Source organism: Rana temporaria (genome assembly GCF_905171775.1).
Source record: "Rana temporaria chromosome 11 unlocalized genomic scaffold, aRanTem1.1 chr11z, whole genome shotgun sequence".
In the NCBI taxonomy this organism is placed as follows: Eukaryota; Metazoa; Chordata; class Amphibia; order Anura; family Ranidae; genus Rana; species Rana temporaria.
Window position 1 is genome coordinate 179,611 of NW_024404490.1, and position 13,011 is coordinate 192,621.

The following is a 13,011-nucleotide window of genomic DNA, read 5'->3' on the forward strand; positions in this document are numbered from 1 at the left end:
CTCCCACAGCTCTCCTCTCTCTCCTTGTCCAAGGGGACTGGTCTGGTCTCCGCCCCCTCTTGTAGTGTTCTGTACTGGGTGGAGCTTGCATGGCCCCTCCCACAGCTCTGCTCTCTGTCCTTGTGCAGGGAGACTGGTCTTGTCTCCGCCCCCTCCTGTAATTTTCTGTAGAGGGTGGAGTTTGCTGGGTCCCTCCCACAGCTCTTCTCTCTCCTTGTCCAAGGGGACTGATCTGATCTCCGCCCCCTCCTGTAGTTTTGCGTTGGGGTGGAGCTTGCATGGCCCCTCCCACAGCTCTGCTCTCTCTCCTTGTGCAGGGAAACTGGTCTGGTCTCCGCCTCCTCCTGTAGTTTTCTGTAGTAGGTGGAGCCTGCTGGGCCCTTCCCATAGCTCTGCTCTCTGTACAGCACACTGATGATGTCACTGCTACTTTTACAAGGTAATATGTGAGATTGCACTGAATGCACAAAAAGGAGATTTATATTTTTTTGTGGCTATTGAATTATATGTTTAATTTTTTATGCCTGAAGTTCAGCTTTAAACATGGAAACTGATATATATATTGTATATAGTGTCAGTACGCAGAGTCCTCCTCATGCGCCGTGTACGGAGGAGTCACATCTGTGTTCATCTTCGGGTATTTCAGAGGTCCGTTGTGCTTTGTACTGCGCCAGTGTGGGGCGGGCATTATCTGCTGAGGGACAATTCTCAGCAGTATACAGTATATATATATATATGATCGGTGTGCAGTATATATATATGATCGGTGTGCAGTATACAGTATATATATATATATATGATCGGTGTGCAGTATATATATATATATGATCGGTGTGCAGTATACAGTATATATATATATATATATATATATGATCGGTGTCAGTATACAGTATATATATATATATATGATCAGTGTCAGTATACAGTATATATATATATATATATATATATATGATCAGTGTCAGTATACAGTATATATATATATATATGATCAGTGTCAGTATACAGTATATATATATATATATATATATATATATATATATGATCGGTGTGCAGTATATATGATCGGTGTGCAGTATATATGATGAGTGTGCAGTATATATGATCAGTGTGCAGTATATATATATATATATGATCGGTGTGCAGTATATATGATCGGTGTGCAGTATATATATATATATGATCGGTGTGCAGTATAAATATATGATCGGTGTGCAGTATATATGATCGGTGTGCAGTATATATATATGATCGGTGTGCAGTATATATGATCGGTGTGCAGTATATATATATATGATCGGTATACAGTATATATATATGATCGGTGTGCAGTATATATGATCGGTGTGCAGTATATATATATATGATCGGTGTGCAGTATATATATATATATATATATATGATCGGTGTCAGTATATATATATATATGATCGGTGTGCAGTGTATATATATATATATGATCGGTGTGCAGTATATATATATGATCGGTGTGCAGTATATATGATCGGTGTGCAGTATATATTTATATATATATATGATCGGTGTGCAGTATATATATATATATGATCGGTGTGCAGTATATATATATATATGATCGGTGTCAGTATATATATATATGATTGGTGTGCAGTATATATATATATATATATGATCGGTGTCAGTATATATATATATGATCGGTGTGCAGTATATATATATATGATCGGTGTGCAGTATATATATATATATATATGATCGGTGTCAGTATATATATATATGATTGGTGTGCAGTATATATATATATGATCGGTGTCAGTATATATATATATGATTGGTGTGCAGTATATATATATATATGATCGGTGTGCAGTATATATGATTGGTGTGCAGTATATATATATATATGATCGGTGTGCAGTATATATATATATATGATCGGTGTGCAGTATATATATATATGATCGGTGTGCAGTATATATATATATGATCGGTGTGCAGTATATATATATATATATGATCGGTGTGCAGTATATATATATATATATGATCGGTGTGCAGTATATATATATATATGATCGGTGTGCAGTATATATATATATATATGATCGGTGTGCAGTATATATATATATGATCGGTGTGCAGTGTATATATATATGATCGGTGTGCAGTGTATATATATATGATCGGTGTGCAGTATATATATATATGATCGGTGTGCAGTATATATATATATATATGATCGGTGTGCAGTATATATATATATGATCGGTGTGCAGTATATATATATATGATCGGTGTGCAGTATATATGATCGGTGTGCAGTATATATATATATGATCGGTGTGCAGTATATATATATATATATATGATCGGTGTGCAGTATATATATATATATGATCGGTGTGCAGTGTATATATATATATGATCGGTGTGCAGTATATATATATATATGATCGGTGTGCAGTATATATATATATATGATCGGTGTGCAGTGTATATATATATATGATCGGTGTGCAGTGTATATATATATATGATCGGTGTGCAGTGTATATATATATGATCGGTGTGCAGTATATATATATATGATCGGTGTGCAGTATATATATATATATATGATCGGTGTGCAGTATATATATATATGATCGGTGTGCAGTATATATATATATGATCGGTGTGCAGTATATATGATCGGTGTGCAGTATATATATATATGATCGGTGTGCAGTATATATATATATATATATGATCGGTGTGCAGTATATATATATATATGATCGGTGTGCAGTGTATATATATATATGATCGGTGTGCAGTATATATATATATATGATCGGTGTGCAGTATATATATATATATGATCGGTGTGCAGTGTATATATATATATGATCGGTGTGCAGTATATATATATATATATGATCGGTGTGCAGTATATATATATATGATCGGTGTGCAGTATATATATATATATATGATCGGTGTGCAGTATATATATATGATCGGTGTGCAGTATATATATATATGATCGGTGTGCAGTATATATATATATATGATCGGTGTGCAGTATATATATATATATGATCGGTGTGCAGTATATATATATGATCGGTGTGCAGTATATATATATATATATATATATATGATCGGTGTGCAGTGTATATATATATATGATCGGTGTGCAGTATATATATATATATATGATCGGTGTGCAGTGTATATATATATATGATCGGTGTGCAGTATATATACAGTGAGGAAAATAAGTATTTGAACCCCCTGCTATTTTGCAAGTTCTCCCACTTGGAAATCATGGAGGGGGTGAAATTGTCATCGTAGGTGCATGTCCACTGTGAGAGACATAATCAGAAATCACAATGTATGATAACTATTTATTTGTATGATACAGCTGCAAATAAGTATTTGAACACCTGTCTATCAGCTAGAATTCTGACCCTCAAAGACCTGTTAGTCTGCCTTTAAAATGTCCACCTCCACTCCATTTATTATCCTAAATTAGATGCACCTGTTTGAGGTCATTAGCTGCATAAAGACACCTGTCCACCCCATACAATCAGTAAGAATCGAACTACTAACATGGCCAAGACCAAAGAGCTGTCCAAAGACACTAGAGACAAAATTGTACACCTCCACAAGGCTGGAAAGGGCTACGGGGAAATTGCCAAGCAGCTTGGTGAAAAAAGGGTCCACTGTTGGAGCAATCATTAGAAAATGGAAGAAGCTAAACATGACTGTCAATCTCCCTCGGACTGGGGCTCCATGCAAAATCTCACCTCGTGGGGTCTCAATGATCCTAAGAAAGGTGAGAAATCAGCCCAGGACTACACGGGAGGAGCTGGTCAATGACCTGAAAAGAGCTGGGACCACCGTTTCCAAGGTTACTGTTGGTAATACACTAAGACGTCATGGTTTGAAATCATGCATGGCACGGAAGGTTCCCCTGCTTAAACCAGCACATGTCAAGGCCCGTCTTAAGTTTGCCAATGACCATTTGGATGATCCAGAGGAGACATGGGAGAAAGTCATGTGGTCAGATGAGACCAAAATAGAACTTTTTGGTCATAATTCCACTAACCGTGTTTGGAGGAAGAAGAATGATGAGTACCATCCCAAGAACACCATCCCTACTGTGAAGCATGGGGGTGGTAGCATCATGCTTTGGGGGTGTTTTTCTGCACATGGGACAGGGCGACTGCACTGTATTAAGGAGAGGATGACCGGGGCCATGTATTGCGAGATTCCTTCCCTCAGTTAGAGCTTTGAAGATGGGTCGAGGCTGGGTCTTCCAACATGACAATGACCCGAAGCACACAGCCAGGATAACCAAGGAGTGGCTTGTAAGAAGCATATCAAGGTCTCCAGACCTAAACCCAATAGAGAATCTTTGGAGGGAGCTCAAACTCCGTGTTTCTCAGCGACAGCCCAGAAACATGACTGATCTAGAGAAGATCTGTGTGGAGGAGTGGGCCAAAATCCCTCCTCCAGTGTGCGCAAAGCTGGTGAGAAACTACAAGAAACGTTTGACCTCTAATTGCAAACAAAGGCGACTGTACCAAATATTAACATTGATTTTCTCAGGGGTTCAAATACTTATTTGCAGCTGTATCATACAAATAAATAGTTATCATACATTGTGATTTCTGATTATGTCTCTCACAGTGGACATGCACCTACCATGACAATTTCACACCCTCCATGATTTCCAAGTGGGAGAACTTGCAAAATAGCAGGGGGTTCAAATACTTATTTTCCTCACTGTATATATGATCGGTGTGCAGTATATATATATATATATGATCGGTGTGCAGTATATATATACATATGATCGGTGTGCAGTGTATATATATATATGATCGGTGTGCAGTATATATATATATGATCGGTGTGCAGTATATATATATATGATCGGTGTGCAGTATATATATATATGATCGGTGTGCAGTATATATATATATATATGATCGGTGTGCAGTATATATATATATATATATGATGGGTGTGCAGTATATATATATATATATATGATGGGTGTGCAGTATATATATATATATATATGATGGGTGTGCAGTATATATATATGATCGGTGTGCAGTATATATATATATGATCAGTGTGCAGTATATATATATATATATGATCGGTGTGCAGTATATATATATATATGATCAGTGTGCAGTGTATATATATATATATGATCGGTGTGCAGTGTATATATATATATATATGATCGGTGTGCAGTATATATATATATGATCGGTGTGCAGTATATATATATATGATCGGTGTGCAGTATATATATATATGATCAGTGTGCAGTATATATGATCGGTATACAGTATATATATATATATATGATCGGTGTGCAGTATATATATATATATATGATCGGTGTGCAGTATATATATATATGATCGGTGTGCAGTATATATATATGATCGGTGTGCAGTATATATATATATATGATCGGTGTGCAGTATATATATATATATATGATCGGTGTGCAGTATATATATATATATGATCGGTGTGCAGAATATATATATATGATCGGTGTGCAGTATATATATATATATGATCGGTGTCAGTATACAGTATATATATATATATATATGATCGGTGTGCAGTATATATATATATGATCGGTGTGCAGTATATATATATATGATCGGTGTGTAGTATATATATATATGATCGGTGTGCAGTATATATATATATATGATCGGTGTGCAGTATATATATATATATATGATCGGTGTGTAGTATATATATAGATATGATCGGTGTGCAGTATATATATATATGATCGGTGTGCAGTATATATATATATGATCGGTGTGCAGTATATATATATATGATCGGTGTGCAGTATATATATATGATCGGTGTGCAGTATATATATATATATGATCGGTGTGCAGTACCTCTCTGGGTCCTCCAGGTGGCGTGCTCGCTCTCCTCTCTCCGGATGGTGGGGGTTATTCTTCTCTCCAGGAAGTTTAAACTGAAAGTAATTTTTCTCTCCTGATGAGGAACCTCGGCCATGTTCTGTAGGGTGGAACCCGAATTCTTGAGACGATGAGACCCCCAAATATCCTCTACATACTCCTCCCCCTCCTCACTGTCACAGGTAAGTCCCCTTGTACTGCGCTACACTGTGTGTGGGTGATATCAGTGGAGACGGTGACAGGACGGGGGGTGTAATCTGTAAACAGGAAGAGACGGGAATTATTTTTTAAAAAAAGTCTCCGGGACAAAAAACCCGACCATCTCTATGATGTCATCATTCCCAGCAGTGACCCCCCTCCCCCCATAATATATCGTACTGTAATAGTTACATAGTTAGTCTGGCTAAAAAAAAGACACAAGTCCATCCAGTTCTATCCAATCAAAATATATCTATATACAGGACCCAGATATACTCCCTATATATATACAGTATGTGACAAAGGTAAGTACACCCCTCGGTCACACTTTCTTGTATCTTTTCATGTGACAACACTGAAGAAATGACACTTTGTATCTACAATGTTGTGTAGTGAGTGTACACAGGGAGGGGGAGGAGTGTACAAGGGGGGGGGAGTGTACAGGGGGGGGAGTGTACAGGGGGGGGAGTGTACAGGGGGGAGGAGTGTACAGGGGGGGAGGAGTGTACAGGGGGAGGGGTGTACACGGGGGGGAGGGGGGTGTACAGCTTGTATAACAAATAACTCAACACACAGCCATTCATGTCTAAACTGCTGGCAACAAAAGTCAGGACACCCCTAAGTGAAAATCTCCAAATTGGGCCCAATCAGCCATTTTCCCTCCTCCCCGGTGTCATGTGACTCGTTAGTGTTACAAGGTCTCAGGTGTGATAAATTTGGTGTTATCGCTCTCACTCTCTCATACTGGTCACTGGAAGGACAACATGGCCCCTCATGGCAAAGATCTCTCTGAGGATCTGATATAAAGAATTGTGTCTCTACATAAAGATGGCCGAGGATAGAAGAAGATCGCCGAGACCCTGAAACTGATCTGCAGCCCGGGGGGCGGGACCATCCAGCTTATAACAGGACGGGTTCCCCTCCCCCGCCTCGCCATGGTCCTCCAATAGAAGTTGAGGTCACGTGATCAGCGTCATATCCAGAGGTTGTCTTTGGGAAATAGACGTATGAGTGCTGCCAGCATTGCTGGGGGAGGGGTCAGCCTGTCAGTGCTCAGACCATACGCCGCACACTGCATCAAATTGGTCTCCAGAAGGAAGCCTCTTCTAAAGATGAGGCACAAGAAAGAGCCGCAAACAGTTTGCTGAAGACAAGCAGATTAAGGACATGGATTATTGGAACCACGTCCTGTGGTCTGATGAGACAAGATAAAGGTATTTGGTGTCAGATGGTGTCAGGCGTGTGTGTGGGGGAGGGGCCAGGTGAGGAGGACAAAGACAAGTGTGTCTTGTCTACAGTCAGGCATGGTGGGGGAGGGTCATGGTCTGGGGGCTGCGTGAGTGCTGCCGGCACTGGGGGGCTACAGATCATTGAGGGGACCATGAATGCCAACATGTACTGTGACCTACTGAAGCAGAGCATGATCCTCTCCCTTCAGAGAACGGACTGCAGGGTAGTATTCCAACATGATAACCACCCCAAACACACCTCCAAGACCACCACTGCCTTGCTAAAGAAGCTGAGGGGAAAGGTGATGAACTGGCCAAGCTTGTCTCCAAAAAAAAAAATAGGGTTTTCTTCCGTCTGAAAAAGCGGAACTTTGCGGACGCGGATCGTTACGGACGTTAGCGGATGCAATCCCATAGGGAACCATTACAAGTCCGTAAACGGACTTGTAATAAACGGTCCGTTCGTCCGCCCGTGTGAAAGGGCCCTTAGTATGTTTTAGTATTAATAATACAGACCGTTCTTTTTCAGAGGCCCAGTGACACTGGAATTGGGGAGAGGTACAGTTGTGCTGAAAGGTTTGCCTCCCCCCCCCCCCCTGGGAGAAATGGTGGAATTGATAGTGAAAATCCTGCCAAGAAAATGTTTTTTATTTTTAGATAGAGATGATATGAAGCCATTTATTATCACAGAGTTATTTGGCTCCATTCTAAATCCCAGTAATATCAGAAATCCCCCAAATGTCCCCAATGAAGAGTCCCAACCCCCCCCCCCCCCCGGAATGTTTGGCCTTGGTACAGACACACAAGGGGGCACACACGGGCCCAGATTCAAGAAGCACTTGCGCCCGCGCAACCATAGTTGCGCGGCGCAAGTGCTTACTTGCTCCGGTGTAACGAGTGCTCCTGATTCAGGAACCTCGTTACACCGACTGCAGCCTAGGATGTGATAGACATAAGCCTCCTTATGCCTTCACATCCCAGGCTGCATTCTTGCGTTGTCCGCTAGGGGGCGCGGCCTTTGTGATCGGCGTGTAGTATGCAAATTGCATACTACCACCGATTCACAAAAGTTGAGCGGGCCCTGCGCACGCAAGGTACGGAGTTTCCGTACGGCGCCTTTAGCATAAGGTTGCTCCTGCTAATAGCAGGCGCAGCCAATGCTAAAGTATAGCTGCGCCTCCCGCTTGCGACGTTTAAATTTCACGTCGTTTACGTAAGTTAACCGTGAATGGCGCTGGACGCCATTCACGTTCACTTACAAGCAAATGACGTCCTTGCGACGTCATTTGCCGCAATGCACGTCGGGAAAGTTTCCCGACGGAGCATGCGTTGTTCGCTCGGCGCGGGAGCGCGCCTAATTTAAATGATTCCCGCCCCCGGCGGGATCATTTACATTAGGCAGCCTTGCGCCCGGCTGCTTAGCATATTGCCCGCGCAATTTACGGAGCAACTGCTCCGTGAATCGCGGGCAAAGCGCAATATTTGCGTGGGCGCAGAGAAAAAAATTTGCTCTTTGCCCACGCAAATATTGCGCGATTCTACTTGAATCTGGGCCACGGGTTATAATGCCCATTAAAGGGGGATTTCCCACAAATGGTGGCTTTTAAATTGCAATTAGTGTCTGTTTATAAAAAGTTGTCTCTCCCATGGATGCACTGAGCAGGCTAGATACTGAGCCATGCGGAGCAGAAAAGAACTGTCAAAAGACCTGCATAACAAGGTAATGGAACTTTATAGAGATGGAAAAGGATATAAAAAGATATCCAAAGTCTTTATTATGCCAGTTAGTTCTGTTCAATCACTTATTAAGAAGTGGAAAATTCAGGGATCTCTTGATCCCAAGCCAAGGTCCGGTAGTCCAAGAAAGATTGCAGCCACAACTGCTAGAAGAATCATTCGGGATACAAAGAAAAACCCCCAGGTAACCTCAGGAGAAATAGAGGGCGCTCTAGAAAAAGACGGCGTGGGTGTTTCAAGGAGCACAATACAACGGGACTTGAAGAAACTTGAGCTGCATGGTTGTTGTCAGAAAGAAGCCTTTACTGAGCCAATGACACAATAAAGCCCGGGTTACAATATGGCCGAAAACATCTTGACGCACCTCTGAGCTTCTGGCATACTGTAATCTGGAGTGACGAGACCAAAATAGCTTTATGATCACAACCATAAGCGCTATGTTTGGAAAGGAAAAATACCATCCCCACTGTGAAGCATGGTAGTGGCTCACTGATGTTTTGAGGTGTGTGAGCTCTAAAGGCCAAGGGGGGGGGGGGAATCTTGTGAAAATAAATAGCGAGATGATTGCAGCGTGTTATCAGAAAATACTGGCAAACAATTTGCATTCTTCTGCAGGAAGGCTGTGCATGGGATGGTCTTGGACTTTCCAGTACAGCAATGACCCAAAGCACAACGCAAAGCTGACCCTCCAGTAGGACAATGACCCGAAGCCCAAGGCCAATCTGACCCTCCAGTAGGACAATGACCCAAAGCACAACGCAAAGCTGACCCTCCAGTAGGACAATGACCCGAAGCACAAGGCCAAGCTGACCCTCCAGTAGGACAATGACCCTAAGCACAAGGCCAAGCTGACCCTCCAGTAGGACAATGACCCGAAGCACAAGGCCAAGCTGACCCTCCAGTAGGACAATGACCCGAAGCACAAGGCCAAGCTGACCCTCCAGAAGGACAATGACCCGAAGCCCAAGGCCAAGCTGACCCTCCAGAAGGACAATGACCCGAAGCACAAGGCCAAGCTGACCCTCCAGTAGGACAATGACCCGAAGCCCAAGGCCAATCTGACCCTCCAGTAGGACAATGACCTGAAGCACAAGGCCAAGCTGACCCTCCAGTAGGACAATGACCCGAAGCACAAGGCCAAGCTGACCCTCCAGAAGGACAATGACCCGAAGCCCAAGGCCAATCTGACCCTCCAGAAGGACAATGACCCGAAGCCCAAGGTCAATCTGACCCTCCAGTAGGACAATGACCCTAAGCACAAGGCCAAGCTGACCCTCCAGTAGGACAATGACCCTAAGCACAAGGCCAATCTGACCCTCCAGTAGGACAATGACCCGAAGCCCAAGGCCAATCTGACCCTCCAGTAGGACAATGACCCGAAGCCCAAGGCCAATCTGACCCTCCAGTAGGACAATGACCCGAAGCCCAAGGCCAATCTGACCCTCCAGTAGGACAATGACCCGAAGCACAAGGCCAAGCTGACCCTCCAGTAGGACAATGATCCAATGCACATGGCCAAGCTGACCCTCCAGTGGTTCCAGCAGAAAAAGCTGAAGGTTCTGGTGTGGCCATCTCCTGACCTCCATATCATTAAGCCGCTCTGGGTGATCTGATGTGCGTTTTCTGCAAAACGACCAAAGACTTGGCATGACCTGGAGGCATTGTGCCAAGATAAAGGAGCAGCTCTACCACCTGCAAGAATTTGGGGCCTCATAGACAAGTATTACAGAAGACTGACAGCTGTCAGTGATGCTAAAGGGGGCAATACACAGAATGAAGAACTAAGGAGGTGCAGACTTTTTTAATCAGAAAAAGGTTTGATTTTAGCTTTCACAGTACATGGCATATGACATTCAGTATACAAGGAAAACAAGAAGAAAAAAGGAGTAAAACGTTTGACATCCCATCATTTGCTTTCAGTTATTACAGTGTATACAGAACCTTGTAGATACTTTGTCTAGTACTGTGCTGTATAATAAAACGTCTTGTAGTGCCCTGCTCCTGTTGGGTAGGCGCTATTTGTACATTTTAGTGATCTGAGTTGTAGTTCGGCTCGGAATGATTATGCCAAATTATTGGTTTCTGTTCCAGTTCAGCTGCGTTGCACATTTTCCACTTGACTGTAGGTGTCGCTGTCACCACAGGTCAAGGTTGGAAACACAGCGGGTTCGGTGCATTGAGTATTCTTTCCTAGAAGAAGCTCAGTGGGTGTGGTCCCCGTCGCTGTGCATTCTGGGAGAGGGTACTTAAGGAACAGACACTGTTCTGGTGGGGTTTTCCGATCCTGATCTGATGGCCCTCCTGGCCTCAGGGATGTGCTAGCAGTTTTTCCGGCCTCTGGGCCTGCTGGCCGAGGCTCCGCTACTGAGAGTAGGCCCAGGAGTTTCTGGGGCCTGCTGGTCCAGGGGTGGTCCGCAAAGCAAGGTACCTGAATCTTCCCTCACCCCTCCATCCCTGACTGAGTTTGTTCAATAAAACCTTGGAAGAAAAGAGACTAAGTGTTGGTGCGGACCTTTGTGAACAACTCTTCAAGGAGGACCCCCAAGACGAACGTGGTAAGGTAACGGGGATGAGGATGAGGCCCTGATACAATCTCAGGATTACCCATTCTGCCGTTTGATTCAAATTAATAAGGTGAAATATGTGGATCAGACAAAAAGATTCACATCTCACCTCTTTCAGCATTCACCAGCAACAGGATGTGACTGGGCCTGCCCAGTTATTTTTATTGTCAAAATGACATCACAAAACATATGCATTTAGATTGGTTAACTTACACATTTTACTCCCAGTTCCCCCCCCCCCCCTGTGACGTCTGTAGCACATGGCACATATTCCTTAAGTCCAGGAGCCATCTTGGTTTCAGACAATGGTAGGGGCTGTCTAGGAGCAAGGGGCAAGGAAATGGAAGTCCATGTTTGGGCATGCTGCCCACATCATCCACGTGTAAGTCTTTTGTGCACTGTTCAGATACAGGCATAAAAAAGTTCCTTCAGTTTTGCAAATTTCCTTCCAAGAGTCACACAAGCTTTTAACAGAGATCCTGAGTGATGAGGAGGGGGAGGGGCGGTTTTCCTGTTACAACTGAGTCCATATTTGTTCTTTGGAATGAGGAATTTAGGAGGGAGGGGGGACACGGAGCTTCTCTTAATAATAGTCCTTTGTATCTCCATTTCAAATGGTAACTTTTACAACTTAATATCTGTTTCTTCATATTTTCAATGCTGGGGTCATAACTTTCTTTAAAACATAATATCTGCATTGCAACACATACCCATACATACATATGCATAATGCGTATAAAAACATATAAAAAGTATAAGGAATATAGGAAAGAGAAACATTTCAGTGATTCTAATAATAAAAAAGAATTAGCCTAATTTAAAAATAGGAATTTTACCCTAATCCATCACAACGGCAGGGCCAAATTCAAACCAGCAGCTCCTATGGGGGTATTGCTACATATAATAACAAGGAAAAAAAAGAAGGAAAGGAAACAACCAGTGAAAGTTTTTTATTTACATTTTTTTAATTAAAGACCCTCAGAGGCCTGAGGGTGTAATACACCGGTACAAATAAGCGTCCCGACCCACCGGGGTTCTCCATACCTCCAGGAATTGTATAATTACGTGTGTCCTCTACCCGTGTAGGAGCCGGTTTTTAATCAGCTGGTGTGGTGCCAATCCCGGTACATCTAGCCAGGCCTGCCATTATGAGTAAAATTTACGTGGGACATTTCTGTGTTGATATGTTAATTTCTCTCTTATTAGTAGCTTGTTAACTTGTTGCACCCATTGCCTCTTAGTGGGCACCCTGGGGGGTGTGATCCATAGTTGTGCGATAAGCTTGGGCGCAACATACAACAATCGTAAGATCACACTTTTTAGAACAATTGTAGAGTTGGC

The 13,011-nt window shown here is 42.4% G+C and overlaps 1 protein-coding gene across 2 annotated transcripts in view; it reads left to right on the plus strand.

Annotated features, from left to right (window-relative positions):
* The first annotated feature begins 6,011 nt into the window (after window positions 1-6,011).
* The window catches only part of LOC120921982 (hemicentin-1-like), a 157,339-nt gene continuing 150,339 nt past the window's right edge, over window positions 6,012-13,011 (plus strand). The window contains exon 1 of one of the 2 annotated variants that reach the window (XM_040334504.1): window positions 6,012-6,124. In XM_040334504.1, the coding sequence (XP_040190438.1) occupies window positions 6,073-6,124 (52 nt within the window). In that variant the 5' untranslated portion in view covers window positions 6,012-6,072. The remainder of the gene's footprint in view (window positions 6,125-13,011) is intronic. The other variant, XM_040334505.1, reaches the window with a different exon arrangement.